The sequence below is a fragment of the Gossypium raimondii genome, chromosome 7 (assembly GCF_025698545.1).
Source record: "Gossypium raimondii isolate GPD5lz chromosome 7, ASM2569854v1, whole genome shotgun sequence".
In the NCBI taxonomy this organism is placed as follows: Eukaryota; Viridiplantae; Streptophyta; class Magnoliopsida; order Malvales; family Malvaceae; genus Gossypium; species Gossypium raimondii.
In genome coordinates this window covers 48669335-48689315 of record NC_068571.1, presented here as the reverse complement: position 1 = coordinate 48689315, position 19981 = coordinate 48669335, and the positions used below count along the sequence as shown (strand labels likewise).

The following is a 19981-nucleotide window of genomic DNA, read 5'->3' as shown; positions in this document are numbered from 1 at the left end:
TCTATTTTTATTTTTAAACATGAATTTCGTCAGGTACACTTTGTTACCTCTATTTTTTGTTCACTTAGATACTTGAACTTGATAACGAAATCTACTTTAGTCTCTAAGTATGAATCTCGTCAAAATTTAATTATATGACCATTCTTGAAACATAATAAAATTGATTGATTGGACTAATTAGATTGAGAATTAACTTATTTACTGTTCCAAACAAAAAGCTAAACCGATTAAAAAAAAACTAATCGAAACCAATAAAAATCAAAATGAGACAAAAATCAATTGTTAAAAAGTTAGACCGATTTAATAGTTTTTATTTTCTTATTTTTATGAATTTTAATTATTTATTTAATTATTAATCTAACAATTGAACCAATCAAACCTATCAATTCAAAAATTAGTAATTTAATTGATTTAATTAGAATATTGTATATAACATCCACTCATCACACTTGAAAAGCACCGATATCAAATTGTCACGTTATCAAATTTTTATATTTTTCAAATTTAAAGACAAAAAATCTAATTAGCAGATTAAAATACCAAAAGAATAAAAGAATTACAGATACTAAAATGCAATACGTAAATTTTACAATTTAATTAATTTTAATCCTAAACTTAGCAAATATAAAAATTCAATCATATGATAATTATAAAATTTCTTTAAAAGAAATTCAGATGATTATGACACAAATCTCTAAATGCCAATATTCAACTATTATTGTATCTCCATAATTTGTACCTTTAATTCTTTACTTCCACCAAAAGATAATTAATGCATCATAATTACTCTTGTTCATACAAAGTACAAACAAACAGCTGCAAAAGCTTCATAACAAAATTAAAAAATTAATTATATTACATTAACAAAACTGACACTGGTATAAAATAAATGAAGGATTGGCCAAGGCGTACAAAATTTGGCAGGTACTATTTAACCTTTAACTTAAGCTTCCTATAATAACTAATTTTAAACTGAAAGTTGAGACTTGCTGTCTTACCTCATTCAACCCTTTTCTCATACAATGGTTTTTCCCCAGATAAATGAAAAATGGGGTAATGGTTTACCATATCCTGACTGTCATCAGAGGTATTCGCGAAGGTTTTCACCACTCATAGTCTCCATCTCCTTGAGGATATCTTGTGCCAATGATTTGACCGGTAACTCCACATCTTCCAGCAATTCACCTAGGAAGGGGATGGTTTCTGGTAGCAGTACCAAATATTCTTCTTTTAATTTCTCCAGAAATTCCCTAACTATTCTCAACCCCAACACTCGAGCACGCATCTTCTCACTCCGTGTTTGCATCAATACCTGTCGTATTTGAAATAACAATACAAGTCAACATGGAACTACACAAAAGGTTTGAAATGATCAGCTCTTGAACATATTAGATGATATGAGGGCTGTGCAATAAGGTATCAAAAAGACTGCAATTCCGAGCTAAAAAGGGCAAAAAGGATAGAAAACCACCTCGTGGTTCAGGGGCTTCCACAGCAGGTCAGTTCCAGCAGTAACAGCCATCTGACCTATGCAAACAACCAGCAAGTCATCTACTTCCTTCAGAGACGGTACATCGATTTGCTCTTCAACGGAAGTTGGAGGCTCAATGACAAGCTGAGAAACAATGGGCTTCAATAAAACCTGCATACGAAATTCAAAATGTTCCATCAGTGAAAACAATTAGAATCAGGATGAGCAACCCTAAACAATTGAATTATCAGAGCCATTCAACATATACTTATTACCCATAGTTTCTAAATAAGATGATACACAAAGAATGCTCAGTAAATAGATGAAGGGCAACATATACAAGATAAAGGAATTGTAGGCATCTGAAAAGTGAAATCCTTAAGATTATCACAAGTCAATTACCCAAGGGTCACCTAGCTATGAGATTGAATACATACATATGCATGTGTGTATAGTTTTAAGGAATAATTTAACATATACATACACTTTAATTAGAACCAACTCCATGACCTATAAAAACTACAATTAAGAAAATAAGATTTGCTAACCTGAAAGTTTGATGAATCGAGAAACTTCTGCCTTCCAGTGTCATGGAGAAAACATTTGTGTAGTGATGATAAGATCAATGCCCTAAGATGCCAACTTTTAAGTGATACGCCGCCATTTACAATATTCCCATCCTCCTGAACCTTGGCTTTCTTTTTCTTCCGTACTAAATCAGAAGCTTTATCTGCAGAATCACTAAGCAGCTGTACACAACTCTTGACCAAGTACTTGAAGTAGGGGACAAATAAAGACCTGCATTTTGGAAGAACAGCATATAACTCTAAACCAACTGACTAATAGATAATAAGCACATATATAAAAGCGAGTTGTTCAAAGCAACAGAGAACTATTGCAGCATTTCTATGATAAACGGAGTTCCATGTCTGATATGACCAAGTCCTGAATAGAACAGCACGTTATCAAATTTGTGTATCTGATAAATTCATGCATCAATTTTCATAACCAAAATGTACTCATCTAGGACCACAAACCTTCAATATACAAATGACAGAAAAAGTAGAGAACAGAAATGAATTCAAAAGGAAAATCGTTGAGACCTGGAACTGATGAAGATAAAGGTGAACCACACACTGAGAAGACATTCAGAAACTAACCATAACTCCGCATCAAATATGAATAAGAAACTTGAGAAAAATTTAATTACCTATGATTCTCCACAAGTTTATTAACCAGGCTATAGAATGATATAGCCCTGTCAATATTCATGGTTCCACTACCAGCAACATCTTGAAACTCTGTCTCGGCCCACTCAATACTCTTGGCAAAAAGAGGTTTAAACATATTCTCTGTTAGTTTCATTGTAAGAGAAACTATCGCATTGATGACGCTTTTTTCTACAGCATCAATAGTTTGAACTGTAACAGGGTGTTGCCGACGCAAATCAAGAGCAACCATGCATTGGTCAAAAATCTTTCCATAGAAACCACTAACTGATGTCCTATCCATTTTACTAACTAGATCTGCTAACATTTGGAAAGCAATCACCAAGCTTGAATCCCCAGATTTAACAGCACCCAAGTATATCTTTAGCAAAGGCTGAAAAGTAAGTCGAACCTGGACACAAAATCAGAAGAAATAGTAAGAAGGATTAGCAGGCAGAATAAGTGGGAGTTTCCAGACGGAGAGAAAGAGGGGGAAACAGAAACTGAAAAAAATAATAACTAAATGAAGACTTACAGGTATCTTATCAGTCAAGAGCTTTCGCACTAAATCAGCTCTGGTTTTCAGCTTTAGATCTGAAGCTGACACATATGCAGGATGAAGTACCATTAGTTCTATGATATCTCCAAGATATGGGTTTAAAAATCCCCCAAGCTTCTCAACAACTGCTTCCAAAGTTATAAGAATAGACAGCAAAATGGAAGTAGATTCATCACTTCTGCTTTCTAAATTGGAACTCACAGATATTCCACGAGACTTCCTAATAACATTTTCCATCATACAAGGAAGCTCAGCCAGAGCCTTTGGTCCAAGGACATTAACCAATGTGCCAGTTGTTTTAAGGCAGCTGGAAGAGACAGCCATGTTGTCTGAACTGATGCCTTTCATAACTGATGCAAGGCACATGCCAAAGACTGAATGATTAGAAGAAAACCTCTGTGCCAGGATATCCAGTGTTGAAAGTGCAGCCAGTTTCAATGACACATTTGATTCATCAATAGAATCATCAACTATCTGAACAATTTCTGCACACATCTTCTGAAAATATTCAAGAGCAGTATCATCCAAATGGAGCTCATAGCTATTTGAATTTGGATCCAGATCTCTTTTTTCCTTGCGCTTTGACTTAACAGAGACATGGTCCTTAAGTGTTTCACATAATATCTCGAGAGCCTGTTTGCAAGTACAGTTTATTGGTTAAATAATAAGCTCATTGTTAGGAATTTAGAACTGTATAAAAGTGACCAAAAACAACCAACATTTTGGGATACACTGTTACAGATTTGAATTGTGCAAAATTTTAGGCATAAAACACAAATTTGCACCCCGTAATGGAAGATATCTCAGTCCCAAAAATCCAAATCCCCAAATTTAATAGAAACAGAAAATTACTGAAGTAGCCACATTACCTTCTTTCTCACAGTGTTATCCGCATTGCCAAGTAATTTGGTGATGCATTCAAAGCATGTGGAAGGCATCATACTCATTGTAATTGTCTTCAATATAGCATGCACACATGCCTTAAACTCTTTCCAACTTCCAACTGGAATTCCTATTTGCTTTCTTCTTGCATCAACAACTTGTGAGAGAAAGACGACCTGCTCTACAAGTTCTCCAAGTTTTCTCTGCAATAAGCAAAACAATATTCATATCCAGATAATGCTTCTGACTACCATAAGAATAAAATGAGAATCAGAAAACACATACAGTCAGCTAATTGGTCAGGCAAATGAGTTACGGAAAAGCTTAGAAAGATAATAGATTTTAAGTTTCAAAGTATAAGAATTAAGAAATTTTACAAAATAAAAATAATAATAAAAGATCATCAACGGTTACAACCAAATTAATGAAATGAAGCATTCTAAATTAAATCATCCACCTATAATAGGCTACTATCATATAGGCTACTATCATGTTACATGGATTCCAAGTCGTGAATCGGAAAACGCATGCAAGATCTAACCCACCATAATTGTGTAAAAGGAGTAATGCTGACAAGACTTTATCCTTTCACTGAATAGTTGAAAAGTGGCTTACAAAAACTAAAAGAAATGATCTTCACTCATGGGTATAAAAAGCAAAAACCAACCAACTTCAGAGTTATTGACCTCAATTGGGTTAATAATTGGCTCAACTCGTTCATAATTGAGTAAAGCTCGAGGTTAAGTAGCTCAATTAACAAGTATTCTAATACTCAACTTTTGAATGTTAGTGAGACGCATGTATTTTCTTAATTGAGTTCATTCTTCATGATAATCAAACTAACTAGTGGCCAGGTCAAAGGCAAGGAAAAAGCTTGGTTGACCTAGAGCCTTACATTCTATCACTTCGACTCGATATACCCCTATTCAATCTATCCACAACTTCTATTCAATTAGATACACAGATTTTTTGAAAGAATAGCATATAGTGTCAAGTAATTTGTCAAAAAGGAAAAATGAAATAATCCAAATATTTTTCCATGGTACAACATGAACAGGGTTAGTCATTATATATGCACATGCATGAAAACCTGGTGAAACACCGAGTTCGGTCTGCAATATATTGGCTAACTATAAAGAATGAGAAATTCTAAAAAGAATATGGGCTTATACCTGGATGCTATCTGAGTTCTCCCTAGATTCAAGCTTCAATGCAAATTCTGGGTCTTGCAATTTGTATAAAACAAAATGCATGGCAAAGAAGAATTGCATAAACACTTCTTGAGTGAGATCATTCGGTCTCATTACTTGAAGAACCTTTAATAGAGAAGGAAGCCAAACCCGGCACGAGTACTGCCCACATATTTGTATGGCAAAGGCATACTCCCAGTCTTGGTGTGCAGAATACAAGAAACTATCTGAAGCGAATGTATCTGTAAGGCAAGATAGTCCTTTTCTTGAAACTAATGAACGGAAAAGGAGGACAAACAATGAAGCCAAACTATCAATCTCCCCCAAAATCCTGCAGAAAACGAAGTTAATTCAAGCAAACACTGAAAATAACCGACTGAAATAATCAAGTTCTAAGTTTAGATGATACCTCAATAAGAATGCAACAATCGACAGCCTTCTATGGTCAGCAATTTCAGGCAATATGTTTACGAAAACCTGACCAAGCCAAATTGGAGTGTTAGAAACAACAAATCCAGATATACATAAACAATGAAAACATTTAAGATACAATTACCCGAAGCAAGTTTTCTGTATTGTTGGTCTTAGATAGCCAGCATGGAACAACAGCAGATATAAGATCTTCAAACACATGTTGAGAATGGCTATCAATCTGTAGATAGATGTTAAGAACAGAATAATTTGTAAATAAAAATTCATTTAAGAATGCAAATAAGGTTTCGAAAAATTTGAAATAATTCATATTCCAAACAAGGTGAGTTTTAAATTGATGGGGAAAAAAACAACGATTTGCATTCAAGACGTTGTCCAGGATTTCTTTAAAAGTTAGTAAAGTATAATGAGAAAATTGACTAATTGGATACAGTTCAAGACATATAAAGCCAAAAGATAGTTTGATAAACCTGTGAGACTGCAGATTCTCCAATAACCATAAGTATATCCAGTATGTGCTCCAATATCCTATTAGGAACTAACTTTGAAATAGTGGATAACAGGGTAAAGACATGATTGCGGGTTACTCCATCCGTCGTCAAACGAGCACAATCAACCAGCAGTTTGACGTCAATTTTATCCATTATGCCATCCTGCCAATGACATAGGTGTTATCTAAAATCAATAAAGAAAAAAGGAAAAGAAACAAAGGGAACTAGATGCAGTGTAATGTTCTACACTTTCAACTGCAGAACAGTAGGCATACCTTCAGGGGACTACTTCCATCCATGAATGAAGCAAAAATATCATCCAGAATTAACAATAATGTTTTCTGTACATAAACAATTACAGTAGACTTCGACTGAGGAACACCAGAAGTTTGTATCCAACTTCCATCTTGAGCGAGAACACGATGTACCCATTCATCGGAGAATGCTTTCCTGATAAGCTTAAATAAGGGACCGACAAGGAACTGCCTAAAACATTTAACAAAATACAATTATTTTGTGGAGGAATTAGACTTGATTGGAAATGGCAAGGCTTCAATTTTAAACAAATATCACAAAAACAAATTGATGCAAATAGAGAAATATCATTTGTAGAAGCAGACCTGTTTGATATGTCTTTCTTCAGAAGCAACACATCAAGAAGGGAGCTAAGAAAATAGAGAGTCTGTTCTCCTTTAAAAACTAAATCATAACCAGGCTTTGGATTAGCAGCTGATTTCTTTTTCTTCTTTCCATCAGCTGAAACAATTGCGACTGGATCCTCCTTAAATACAAGATCAAGCATCTCACCTACTGTAGACGAAGCAATCTATGACATCCAGAAGAATGCAGCTAATTATCACAGTTGCCTTTATACAACAAAACAACTCCCAGAGGAACCTATTCTCTAATGTAAAAGCTACAGCATGGAGATAAATTTATCACACCCTGATCTTGGTGTCATGAAAAGTTTCAAATTACATGATATTTTAACCAAAACATCTTCAAACAACTAAAAACACATTCAGGTTCATTTTGGTCCTTTATCACTGTACTACTGATGTAAATCATGGTCGCCGTGCAAAACCAAGAACTTATTGCACGTAAATTGCATCAAGCATAGGACAAACTGTAGAAAACTTCTAAAATCTTTTCCAAACATAAATCTGACAGATGTGCAAAATTTAGTACTAGTTCATCCTATATTTTTAAACAACTTCAAGATTAATAAAATATGAACTAAGAGCTTAGAAGAGCAAATACACTGGCACTAACTATACATACTATTCAAGAAATATTTATATGATTCATCAAAAGAGAAAGGAAAGTGCAATTGTAAAGGAGGGAGAGAGGAACAAACAGTTAAACGCAGCAATGCATCTCTGGTTGCACTATGAATATCACTATTACTGTTGTGAAACAAAAGCACTAGCTGTCGAAACATTTGACCCTGACAGAACAAATAAAAGAAAATTAATGAAAAACCATTCACCCAAGATGAACTTTGCAATCTAGTATTGTATTGAAATGATCAATAACAGCCATCAGCCATCACACAAACAGATTGATAATAAACATCTACCCTATGTAAATTATATAGATAACCATCCACTCTATAGAAATATATCAAGTATCAACCACAACCATCCGCCCTAAGTAGACACAATCAACCAAAAGAACAAACGAAGGGCAAGTATCATTTTCACATCAGGGACAAAGACCCAAAACCGTACAGGATTAGCTACAACTAATTGCACAAAGAGATCGATAATGATCGTGTATGAAAAACTTTTCAAGGATAAGCAAACAATCCAAGCTTTATCCATCAGTGATCAGAATGTACACACACAGCATTTCCCAAGTTCAATTTATCAATCTAAAATCTGCAGGAACACTTCCACTTGACATGTAATACAATCCCTCAGGCTTGTCTGGTCACGGCACAAGAACATATATATTTGTCCTTTTTCCCCCTTACAACATCCTATTTCAATTCATTAACTAGGTAAAACATTGAAATTTAAAGTAATGCATCCCAGAAAAGTAATAGAAGTTGATAATAATAACCTGTGTCTCATTTGTCAAGCCACTGTAGAATTGACTGTTCAGCTTTTGTAAAACAGTAATACAGGGTTCTTTAATGGCAGGGTCTTCTGGAGACTTAGAATCCAACTGAAACAAGAAACATAAAAGCTTAGGATTAAGTCCTGAAATCCTAGTACATAGATACAAGTTGAGAGGAGGTTCATACTTGCAATGCCTTGAACACATGTTCAGAAAACTGTCCACCAAGAGACGAGGGCAAAATACACATCTAGGACAAGCAGAGGACAAAATCATCATTGAACAGCTATGATCATAAAATCATACTAAAATTTAATGATAAAAAATACAGAGATGCATGCCTATCTTAAAGCCATATGAGACAAACCAACTAAAACCTTACCTCCAAAAGCAAGCACAGGATCATAATTTCAGCTTCTGACAATTTGAGGGATGAGTTTTCCAGGTCAAAATAGCATTGACTTCGTTTTCTCAGAAGCAGAGATAATAATGCCTCAATCTCTTTAACATGCAGAATAGCATTCCCTAATCCTTTGAGCAAAGATAAAACCTTTAGCTGCCAACAAGATCAAACCAATAAAAAATTTTCAAGTCATTATCACTAGTCACACATGAAAATAACAATAATCCCTGAAATAATATCACTTAAACAGGGAGGAAAAATAGGGAACAGCTAAAAGGGCAAACCTTTCCAGATTCAGAGAGATTTAGAGCAGAACTTAATATGAAAGCCAGAATTTTCTCCTTTGTAGATTTAGTAAATCTGAAATAGAATATTTAAAGAGAAAAATATATTATTAAAAACAGCACAGCCTCATTATACAATTTAACGCATGGAAACAATCATATGTTATGAATAGCGCAGAACAAGTTAGCTAATGACAACATAAAACTCAATTTCATATATCATGACATTGTTCTACCAGATCTATTGAACACAATAGATGCAAGTACATGTAGCAATCGAAGATTACATTTACAAAGCAAACTGTTCACTCCACTGGGGGAAATAAACTAAAGGAACATCCTTTTTAGTGAATAAGTGAAGCTATTTCAAGTCGTACAATGATTAGGCTCTAATTATTGTAAATGCCCAGCAATAAATTATATTAGAGAAGAAACAAAGCATGTCAATACCTTTGCTCAATGTTTGGAGAAACCAAAATGCTCTCACAAGACGAGCCAAGCAAACATGTCAAGAAAGAAGGGAGGAAATTCTTGTCAGATAATATAAGCCTCTTTTGCTGAACCATCAAGCCCAAAAGTTCATCAAGAAAATGGCTCCAAATTGCAGTATTTCCTGTTAATAATCCAATTCCAGTTATAGTTTAAATAAAAAGGTGAATAAACATAACCATATGAAATAAAAATATCATCCATCATACCATTTTTCTTGCTGGAGAAGTCCACTTGACACCACAATTTATATAGCTTTTCAAAACAGTCCATGGCAGCAATCCTAGTAGCCTGAAAACAGGATCTCACATATTTATACACAAGGAAGAACTCAAAAGAAAAGGGAGACCATCGTGAGCTCCTAAGACAAGCCAGCATTTAAAAATTTTGAAAACTGGTGAAACCTGACTGTCACTGGTGAGTGGAAGAAGAAGCGAGGGAAATTCAGCCAAAAGTTCAAATGGTAGTCTATCATTTAGCTGAGAACAAAGAAATGAGAAACAATGAAGGCTCTCTACTTGAACTGCAGCAGGAACTTCTGCAAAATCAACGACAGACATAAGCTTAAGCAACAGTCTCTTCAAATTCATTTTACATTGTAACTTTGCAAGGATAAATGCATATCACCCTTGAAAACAGAAAAAGAACAAGGGGAAACCAGAAAAACACCTTCTGCTGTATAAAACCTAGACAGAAATCGAACAGGTGAAACTTTGCACTTTGTAAGGAAGTCATGTAGATGCTTCTCAACAAGCTCTTGAAGGTGTTTCTTGAATGCATCCTTCAAACTAGAACCGGCTACAAAGATGAAAAAATCCTGAACTCGGGTAATACCATTCTCATTGTCATCCTATAGAGAAAAGAAAAGGTCAGGGTGACGCAACACAACCAGCAAAACAGCAACAGAAAGAAAGAAAACTATCACCAACCAGAAAGAATTCAGCATTGACTGCTGAATCAAGTAACCTCCAGAATAGGCATATAAGAATATTCTTATTTACTGTATCAACATCAGCAACAAAAAGCTGATCTAGAAACTTTTTGCAATCCCAATCAAGCATCTCTTCATTGAACTGACAAAACAAAAGAAGAAAAATTGAATAATTTGAACAAAAAAAGTAAAGAGCAATTTAACACCAAATAATAACAGAAAAATTGACTTCAACCTCATGTAGAGAGTTGCCAAGTGTAGACCCAAAAGCTTCCCACTGAGACTTCAGAACCGGAAAGCAAGCATCAAAAAGTACCAAAAATTTTCCATCTAATAGATAAAAACATACAGAACAAACACTTAGTATAGGTGCAAAAAGCAACAGCAAGGCAAAAGAAAACTTCAGGTAAATTATCATGAGATATATGAAGCGAAGAGTTTAACAAAATTACAAAGTTTCTTCACTAACAAATCAATTTTACATTAAATCACCCACCAAAAGCAGACATATTTAATAGAATAAAGAAGTATCAAAAAGTTGCACATTAAGTTATCGATAATATAGTAAAACTGAAATGTTAGCATAAAAGCAGAAATCCCAAGACTCATGCATTCCACCAAAACAGTAAAGAAACATACCGTCTATCGACATAGAAAATGACTGCATCAGAACCAAAAAGAGAAGGGTCTTTGATGATTTAAAGTTGTCGCAACTTCTGGTAAGCCAAGGCATATACTCAGTAGGTTGCATCAAGAACTCTTCCGATAGAAATCTAACAATTTCCATATTAACTGTAGATACAGTGCCACGCTTCTGCATTTTCTTCTCAAATCTGCCAACAGCCTCCACATCAACAGAGGATCCTGACAGTAATTTCTGCAACTTTTACAATTTCAAAGTTATTCAGCACACACAGAACCTAATAGGTGAACAAATACAATTAGTAACTGAAATTTAAAGTGAAAAACAAGTAGACTACAACCTTAGACTTTCACCTAAATCAAATGTTACTGCTACCTCTAAAATTTTGACAGCTATTGATCCCCCAAGGCCAAAATACATGGCAATTTCATATAGAATGAGGCCTTTACAGGCCATTAGAGAGAGATTGTTCCAGTTCCAAAATTCAATCTTAAGTCAAGATATGACCAAATAAAACACAAATCCAAAACTCAATACCCATTCATCAGCCAAATTATATTCTTGTGATCTTATCACCAATAGGTTTTAGGATGGATGCTTAACATACAATTAAAAGTTACAGACACAAAAATGGCAGCCAATAACACTCTTACAGCCAAAAGGCCCGTGTTTCTTCATAAAAGGAAGAAGAAAAGAAAGGGAAGACTCACCACTTCCTCCCCAGATGCAGCTGCAAGTGTCTGGAAAAATGGCCATTTTATTGTCTTGGCCAAATCCAAAACCTTCAAGCTCAACCTATGAGTCTGCACACAGGTAAATTTATTACATATCAATTAAGAACAGAAGTATGGCTTAATAGGTCCCAATAGGGCACCTTAAGAAATTAAGTAATAAAAGCACCTCTGGCAAAATTAGTAGTAGTGAGAATATCATGGAAGCAACTTCTTTCAAATAATCTATCTGATCATGGAAGCTGAGCATGGCAATCTTTAGGAATGAAACAGCAACATCACAAGACAAAGTAGAGTTAACTGACGAACCTGAAAATGAAGAACATAAATCATGAAAAACAAAGCCATTGCAACTCTGGTGTGCTGAACCCTCACTATCTCATAAATTCAATTGAACAAATCCTAGGCAGTAGACAGAAACTATTACCACTGCTTTTTATCTAACATGACCTCATTTAATTCACGTGCAAGAAAGATAAACCTAAGAGGGACTTCACTCAAGAACTTCTGTTACAAGAGTGTCCAATTTTTAAATGCCTGATAATCTCCTTAGGTCAACCATAGAGCATCCGCCATATACCAATATCAGTTAAAAAACTCACTCTCTAATCAAATAAAAAAAAATCACTACGCAGTGCTAATCAAGCCCACTGCAGAATCAGAAGGAAAGTAAGTATTTTCTCAACTTGTTTATTTTCTCTTTTGTTTGGCAACAGATGTAAATAGGAATAATACAGAAAAACCAATGAAGAACCTATACTCCTCTGTTTCTCCAGGAAGTTTAGAGGCAGTAGCGGAGACAGTTAAGATTTCAAAATTCAACTTACTGACCTAATGTCAGAAAACTTAGACATTTCTTAAGCACATCACGTAATGCTTCAAGAAGATCCAAAGGACTAACTACTTCAGTCAATCCATCCACAGACAGAGCAGCTTGAACTACTGTTAAATCATCATCATGAAGCTGGCGCAATACAGCATCTTTAACGGCTACAAGCCTCTGCCAACAGAATCATGGGACAAACATCAGTCGAGAAATGAGATAATCTAATGCACCTAATTTATATAGTAAACATACACACAAAAATATCTTCTTCCAAAAAGAGCCAATTTACTTGCCAACCGATCTTAATAAGACTGCTACACCAATGTCATACTAAAAGAATAGAACAGGTACAAGGGAGAAAAGTGGGCCACTACCATTTACTTAAGAAAAAGCACAAAAAGGAGAAGAAAATGTCATCTGTGAAAATAGAAAGAAGGAAACACAAATAATGCAAAGAATCGAAGTCATTTGCTGCAAGAAGGAATTAAAAAACACCATATCCAAAGAAATTCAGGAGAGTAAAGCAACAACGAAGTAACTTAAAAACATTAGAAGTATCGTCCTGAAAAGAAAGAGTGAATTATTCAAGCACCAGAGACAACATTATCAGATCAAACTAAAGGCTTGAAGCAGCAAATAAGTAACAATGCAGAAACCAAAACTACATGTATAATGCAAAGGAATTACCTGTGCATCAAGAGACTTCATTTTAACAATAGCAGATCGGTTAAGCCCTGAAAATGTAGCACGTCGAACCTCGGGCTACGTCATAGCACCACAGCATAAGAAGCCTTGAATGTATATTCAAAAAGTCCTAATAATGTGATGCTAAATAATACCTTAGGATGGTGTGATGCAAACCAGATTTTGGACTCTGAGAAGGCTATTGATAAATCTAAATTCCCGTCCAATATTTTACTCAAGAACTCACATACAGTGTCTTCTTTCTTGGATTGTACTTTGGCATCCTATTAGAATAAGTAAAGACCAAAACAAAAACATAAGACCAAAAGCATGAAAAAGATAAAAACAAGCAAAGATATGGAGTCATAGTCAAACTAACCTCTAGGAACTTGTGAACAGCTCCATGAAATTGTGATGGATAATTCTTCTTAATAGTAGCTAAAACATTCTTGGCCCAGGTTACTGAAAAATATTTCACAGAAGATCAAGAAATAGGACATAATTAGCATCAGTGGAAAAAAAAAAGTATGCCTACAATAGACAGTTAGCCAACGAAGACCAAAAGTAATAAAAATAAAGATATCAAAGTAAATAAATAGTACCCTGAGCACCTATGAAACAAAATTTAAAGTGAAAGAAAAATGTTGATAAAGTATAAGACATACCTGATTCAGAAGATACCAATTTGCCATCCCTCTCAGATAATTTCATGCAGGTTAGTAGAATCTTCGAGACAATAGGATCCACTAAATTCCTCAGAGGAACTGAATCTATTACTGATATTAAAGCAAGATGATATGAGTCATCAGAAGAACTGCAATAAACAAAAAACAGCTTAGAAGCAGCAAGTATGCAAAAAAGCAGGACAAGTAGCAAAAACTAATCAGCTTCACACCTTTGATCAACCAGAGCTTCCAACAGTATGGCAAGGAATCTATCGATGTTAAATTCCTTGGATAGTTCCAGAAGAACAGCACCAATATCCCTTTCAAAGCATGCAAAAAACCTAGTAAATTACAATTGAACCTGGTGACAAAGACTTGCAGTACTGCATTAAATTTCTAAACAATGTTCAAAGAAACAAGGAGTTACTTGATATCCCTCAAAGCTTCCAAAGCCTTCTTTGGGAATACATCAACAGACTGTGACTGCAAAATTTACACAAACTAAATTAAGAAAAATTGAAACTGGACTGATAAAAATAGAACCTAACATTTATTGCAGGATGACTAGATTCTCAATTTGAGTGACTCCAACTAGAATCATTTTGTAAGAAAGGCACATTGAGCACCTATTCAAAACGGCCCTTTAATCATATAAAAGGATCCATTAAAAGAAAAGAGTAGGTAATAAGCGTCATCTCAAGTTAGTAATTTAACAGAGATAGTATGGCTAAAACACCGACCGAATGAAAATATAGATCAAGCTAATATATTTTTTACATGTAAATGGTTGAAACTTGAAACATGTAAATGGTTGAAACTGACACAAAGCTCCCTTGTCAAACATGTAAACATAGTAAAAATATGGAAATCAAATTCACAAATGATATGCATGTGAACCTCAAACGAAAAATGCCAAAACCACACCAACAGAGAATGATTGAAATTATTAACTCATAAAGAACAGGATTTCAGGATGAAATTGTTTTTTGCAAATTACATATTTGGCAAGAGCAGGATGCTGTTACCTGAACAAGATTTATCAAAGCCATAAGGGCCAACCGAAACCATTGCAAATCAGTTGACTCTTTTACATCTTCCCTAGCAACCTCAGCAACTGTTCGAATCAAACTATTTACAAGTTTAGGAGCCAATGCCACTTTATTTGCTAGTAATCCAACAATCATCAAAGCACCGGCCTACATAAAAATTGTATATAATTCAATCTAACTACATCTTCAAATCAGCAAACTAAATATCGTGGGACAAAAACCATAAAACAAAATAGAAGGAATAGTAAAAACAATTTCCAAATTATCACACTTATGCCTTTAAAATACCTTGTGATCAGAACCTCCTTTTACACCAAATTGAAGACCAGAAGCTACAAACGGATGGATTCTCTTCACAATGTCACTGTCAATTGTTGCAACACAACCCAAAACTTCAACAATAACTGCAGTGCAAAAGCTAACCACTGGTCTTGATGCCTGAAATTTCTTTGTCGGAGATGCCTACAGCAGATAGTAACTCATATGAGAATCACCAGGCGATAGCAACCAATTTACCATTTTATACAAACAGTAACTTACATAGTTGCACAAGGCCTCCAAAACTCCCATATCTCGAATACATTGTTGCACTATAACAGACCTAGGAGGCGGTGCACCAGAGGCTTTAACACCATCCAAAAATTTCCATTTACTATTCCTGTACCAATCAAGAAAAACAACCCACCATTTACAAACAACTATTCGTGATAACCAAGGGATGATAAAAAGAGAAACTCCACATTTTCCTTACCCTGTGTTGATTAACTGAACTATTCGAACAAATGCATGCGTGTCATGGTATGGAAGCACACATAAAACCAAATCCTCAACATTGTAAACATGAATCCTGTAAATGCCAACGCCAATCAATTAAACATTATGTACAACAGAAAAAACATAACAATAATAACTAAAAATCAACATTTAAAAAACAAAACATTATCACAAAAGGTGAAAAACTAAAAACAAAACATTATCACAGAAGGAGAAAACTAATACTTACTTGTATCGACGTATCAAGTACTCAAGTGTTTTAAGAGAGGCAGGAAGTTGAAGATGTCCTGATAGTAACCGCAAATACGAACTTATCGAGGCATTAATTTGATTATTTTCATCTACTCCCATCAATTCTCTATCCAATTCTTTACTCTTGAGATTGAACAAATCATTCTTGCAGTTTCTAAACCTTTCGTCCACGCCTACTAGAATCTCTAGCCCTAAACACAGCATGAAACAATTATTTTTTAACAAAACATATCATATCAACAACCTTCGTTGAAAGAAATAAGAATTACAAAGCGGGAACTAACCTGACAGTGCAATGTCCAGAATAGTATCAATATCAATATCAGCAGCTTCTTTGGGGTTAAACAAAATGGAAGGGCGAGTTAAAGGACGCTTTTGAGGTTCATTCTCAACTTGAATAAACGTTTTGATAGCCTGTAGCTGAGAAGCTATAGAACTCGCCATTCCTTTCTTGTTTTCCTTTCTTTAACAATCGAAACGAAGGAGAGAACGATTTGGGATTTTTAAGAATCAAAAAAGAAAGAAAAAAAAATGAACTTTCAAACCAAAGAGAAGAAGTAGACTCAAAAACCCTAAGCGCGGCGCCGTTTTCAGGTATGCTCTGGGGTTTAACCGCCTTCCTGAAATTCTCTTCTAAATTTGTGAAGGTTAAATTAGTCATTTTATAGCTGAAGAGATACATTTAGTTTTTCTATTTAGGTTTAATTCTGTCCATATCCCTATACTCTTCACATATTTGATATTTAGTCTATTTAAAATTGCAATTTAAAAATATTTTCTAAAATTATGGTGACTGTGTATTATTCTTAAAATAAAAATATTGAAACCAAACTTATAAGTAAACTTTTTTTAAATCATATTGCTTATTATTCTTAAAATAAAAATATGGCAATTTAAATGGATTTCGTAAAAGTAGGGTGATTGAGAGCGAAATTAGACCTATCTACACTTTTTTTAACCGGCTGAGAAACTAATTGGGCCCATTTGAAAGTTTTGAAGGCCATTTACTGAAAAGTCCATTAAACGTGAAAGGCTGTTCAGGCCTACCTACTATAGAAATAAAAGACGGCAAACGTAAACCCACCCAGAAAACCTTTAAAACTATTATAAAATTTATATCAATAATATATATAAAAGCACACGAATTTAGAAATCGTTAAAATATTTTACGAAAAATATTACATTGCCATAATTGCACATTTAGATAGTTAATTTTATCTTATTTTAATTTGAATACAATTCTAAGCATTCAATACATAATGTGATAAAGTATTTAATAATTTTAAATTAATAAGTGTTTACATAAAATTTAGCTTTAAATTGAATAGAATTCTAAATATAAAATGTGATAATTTAATTTATAATTATTAATTACAGTCATTTTAAATTGAATTTTAAGCTATATAAAATTCAGACCATTAAATTCACAATGTAATAATTTAATGGGTAAACTATAAAATGTACTAAATTTCGGAGAATTTTTTCACTAATTTATGAAAAGTTATATTTTAGTCACTAAAGTTATTAACTTATTACGTTTTGGTCACTCATCCGTTAATTACCGTTACAGCCTTAATGAAAAAGTGAGGTGACACATTAATTGAAGGGTTAATAATATGTTAAATTTTCATTAACCATTTTTATACATCTGAAACAAAATAATATGTTAAATTATCGTTTAAGTTTATTTGAATTTTATTTTTATTTTTTAATAATGGAATGAGATGAGGTTGTTTGGATCGAATCTACACTCTCATGTCTACAATAAAATATTCTTGTCACTCATAAAAAATTATTAACAATTTTATATGAGGATTAAAATTGTTGTTTTAATTTTTATATAAATGCACCAACTTTAACCAAATTCACATTTTTTATTGTAAAGAAACCTCCTTACTACTCTTATTAATTTTATATTAATTTATTATTTTATGGTCTACCTTGGAATGTTTAGTGTCTTATAATTAATATAAAACAATTAATTGCAGGAAAAAACTTTAATGCTTATGCTTTTCTTTTATATTACATGTTTATGATATAGTTAATAAAATTTTATTTCGATCATTTAAATATAAAAGTAATAATATATCTATATTTGGAAATTGTTAAGAGATGGAAATTATTTCATGCAAAAACTTTTTCACTCTTGCACAGAAGTAATGGAAGGGGCTGATGCGTGTATCAAACATGCTAACTCCCTGAAATTTTGTATATGTTTAAAAATCTAACCATATTTATTGTATATTTTAGTAGAAAGGAGTGGTAAGAATTTTCTAGTTTCAAAACAATTTACTCACGGTTTTCTTAATGAGAAACTGGGCATCTCTTCATCACTCGACTAATGGTTTGGTGATGATTGCAATTGTATGGTAAAAGGTAATTTTATTATATCGCTAATTCTAGTTTTTCTCTTTAAAAAATTTTAAATCTTATGCCTTCATAATTTCTAAAACTAAAGAATTTTTATTTAAATAATTTTGTTAGTGAATGCGAGGAATCTCTTTGAATACATTATTGTTTAATGCTTTAAATTTAGGAAAGAGAAGATAATCATTGTGTCACGTGCCGAGACTTTAGCTCCAGTACCGTTCAACCTTAGATTCGATTCTTTCGTCAACAAGCCTAAATTAGCATTTGATTTTCACTTGGGAGAGGCCTTGACACTGGTGGAAATATTTATATTACTCAAAGCTAGCTTGAACATACAAACAAGTGAGGGGAGTCTCTACTTATATAGGCAAGTCTCAAATGATCCAATGATTACAATTGATCCTAATGGATGGTCAATATCACATTCTAGAACCTTCTCACCTAACCTTATTAAATGTTATACAAGGGTGGAGAGTTATAGAGCTTCCGAAACATTCTACACAAATTCGGTCTTTCTTCGTATTTTTAAAGTAGTTTTTTCAAGTTTATTCAATTCTAGATTTGATGATGTGTTACTCACATGCAAGACGTGACACTTGTACGTTGTACTTACCTTTTAAGTAACCTAAAACTTTCATGTATAAGTGATAATATAAAACCTAAGTCTCAACAGAAATACTTTATTTTCATCACGAAAATTTGGTAAGCTTAGCCCCCACGAAGAATTGGCTTGCAACAATGGTCTCGATTGACTAATGCTAGTTTTCTTGTAAATAGAACCACGCGCTAGATGTTCAATTTAATGGCAAAATTGTCATGGGAATGAAAGCTGCAGTCATGAAGTAATTAGGAATTGCTTGTAAAACTAATTTAGCAAGAGTGACATACCCAACTAAGGAAAGTTTCCTAGTATCCCAATCATCGAGCTTTCTACGCACTTTTTCTAGTATGAACTGTAAAGTGTTTATTGTAGCACGCCCATTGAATAAATAGCTGCCTAACTACACCCTCAAATCATCCACTCTCATGAAACTTAGTATATCACTGATTCCAATAGCTAACTACTCTTCGAAAAATAAACCTGAGTCTTGCGGCATTCACCTTATATCGAGTACATGACTAACTGTGTTAGGTTCGTCTTGTAAATCAAAATGTGAAATCATTAGACACATGTAAACTAACTTCACTGGAGTCTAATTTTCGGACCAAACTTCTTGATCAGTTAAGTGTCCCAGTCCCTCCATGCATAGCACAAATAACATAGGGGTAATGGGTTCCCCTAATGAATGCCATAACAGGCCGAAATGATTTCATAGTCTCACCATTGTACAGTACCTGAAAGGATGCTGTAAGAATACAACACACGACCAAAAGACAGTGAAAAGCATACATCAACCAAGGTGTATTCCAGAAAGTCCCATCCTACGTTTTTTCGAAATCCATTCTAATAACCATGTATTGACATCCTGCCAGCTATAAAACTGGGTTGATTTGGTTGCACTAATTTGGACATAAGAGGCCGCAATCGGCAATGGATTAAAGATAATCTTGGTTATCACCTTGGTTCTTGTTGATCCGTTCTAACA

General features: G+C 33.9%; 1 protein-coding gene across 2 annotated transcripts; it reads right to left on the bottom strand.

The window, feature by feature from the left end:
• Nucleotides 1-695: 695 nt before the first annotated feature.
• LOC105785338 (uncharacterized protein At3g06530) lies at nt 696-16645 on the bottom strand. 2 transcript variants are annotated; one of them, XM_012611435.2, is made up of 39 exons: nt 16310-16645; nt 16003-16216; nt 15751-15846; nt 15540-15657; nt 15288-15461; nt 14976-15146; nt 14378-14433; nt 14181-14270; nt 13951-14099; nt 13665-13747; nt 13441-13569; nt 13289-13363; nt 12607-12775; nt 11945-12084; nt 11755-11847; nt 11041-11284; nt 10637-10731; nt 10400-10543; nt 10140-10320; nt 9875-10008; nt 9680-9761; nt 9432-9594; nt 8982-9057; nt 8677-8850; nt 8482-8544; nt 8298-8402; nt 7591-7680; nt 6854-7059; nt 6509-6719; nt 6213-6395; nt 5867-5962; nt 5720-5787; nt 5293-5641; nt 4108-4323; nt 3215-3871; nt 2682-3091; nt 2020-2269; nt 1472-1642; nt 696-1312 (listed from the first exon to the last, which is right to left on the bottom strand). In XM_012611435.2, the coding sequence occupies exons 1-39, from the start codon at nt 16467-16469 to the stop codon at nt 1082-1084; spliced, it is 6516 nt and encodes a 2171-aa protein (XP_012466889.1). In that variant the 5' UTR covers nt 16470-16645; the 3' UTR covers nt 696-1081. The 2 variants fall into 2 exon arrangements, with proteins under 2 accessions (XP_012466889.1, XP_052489322.1); XM_052633362.1 differs by having other exon boundaries at nt 11041-11278.
• Nucleotides 16646-19981: the final 3336 nt, after the last annotated feature.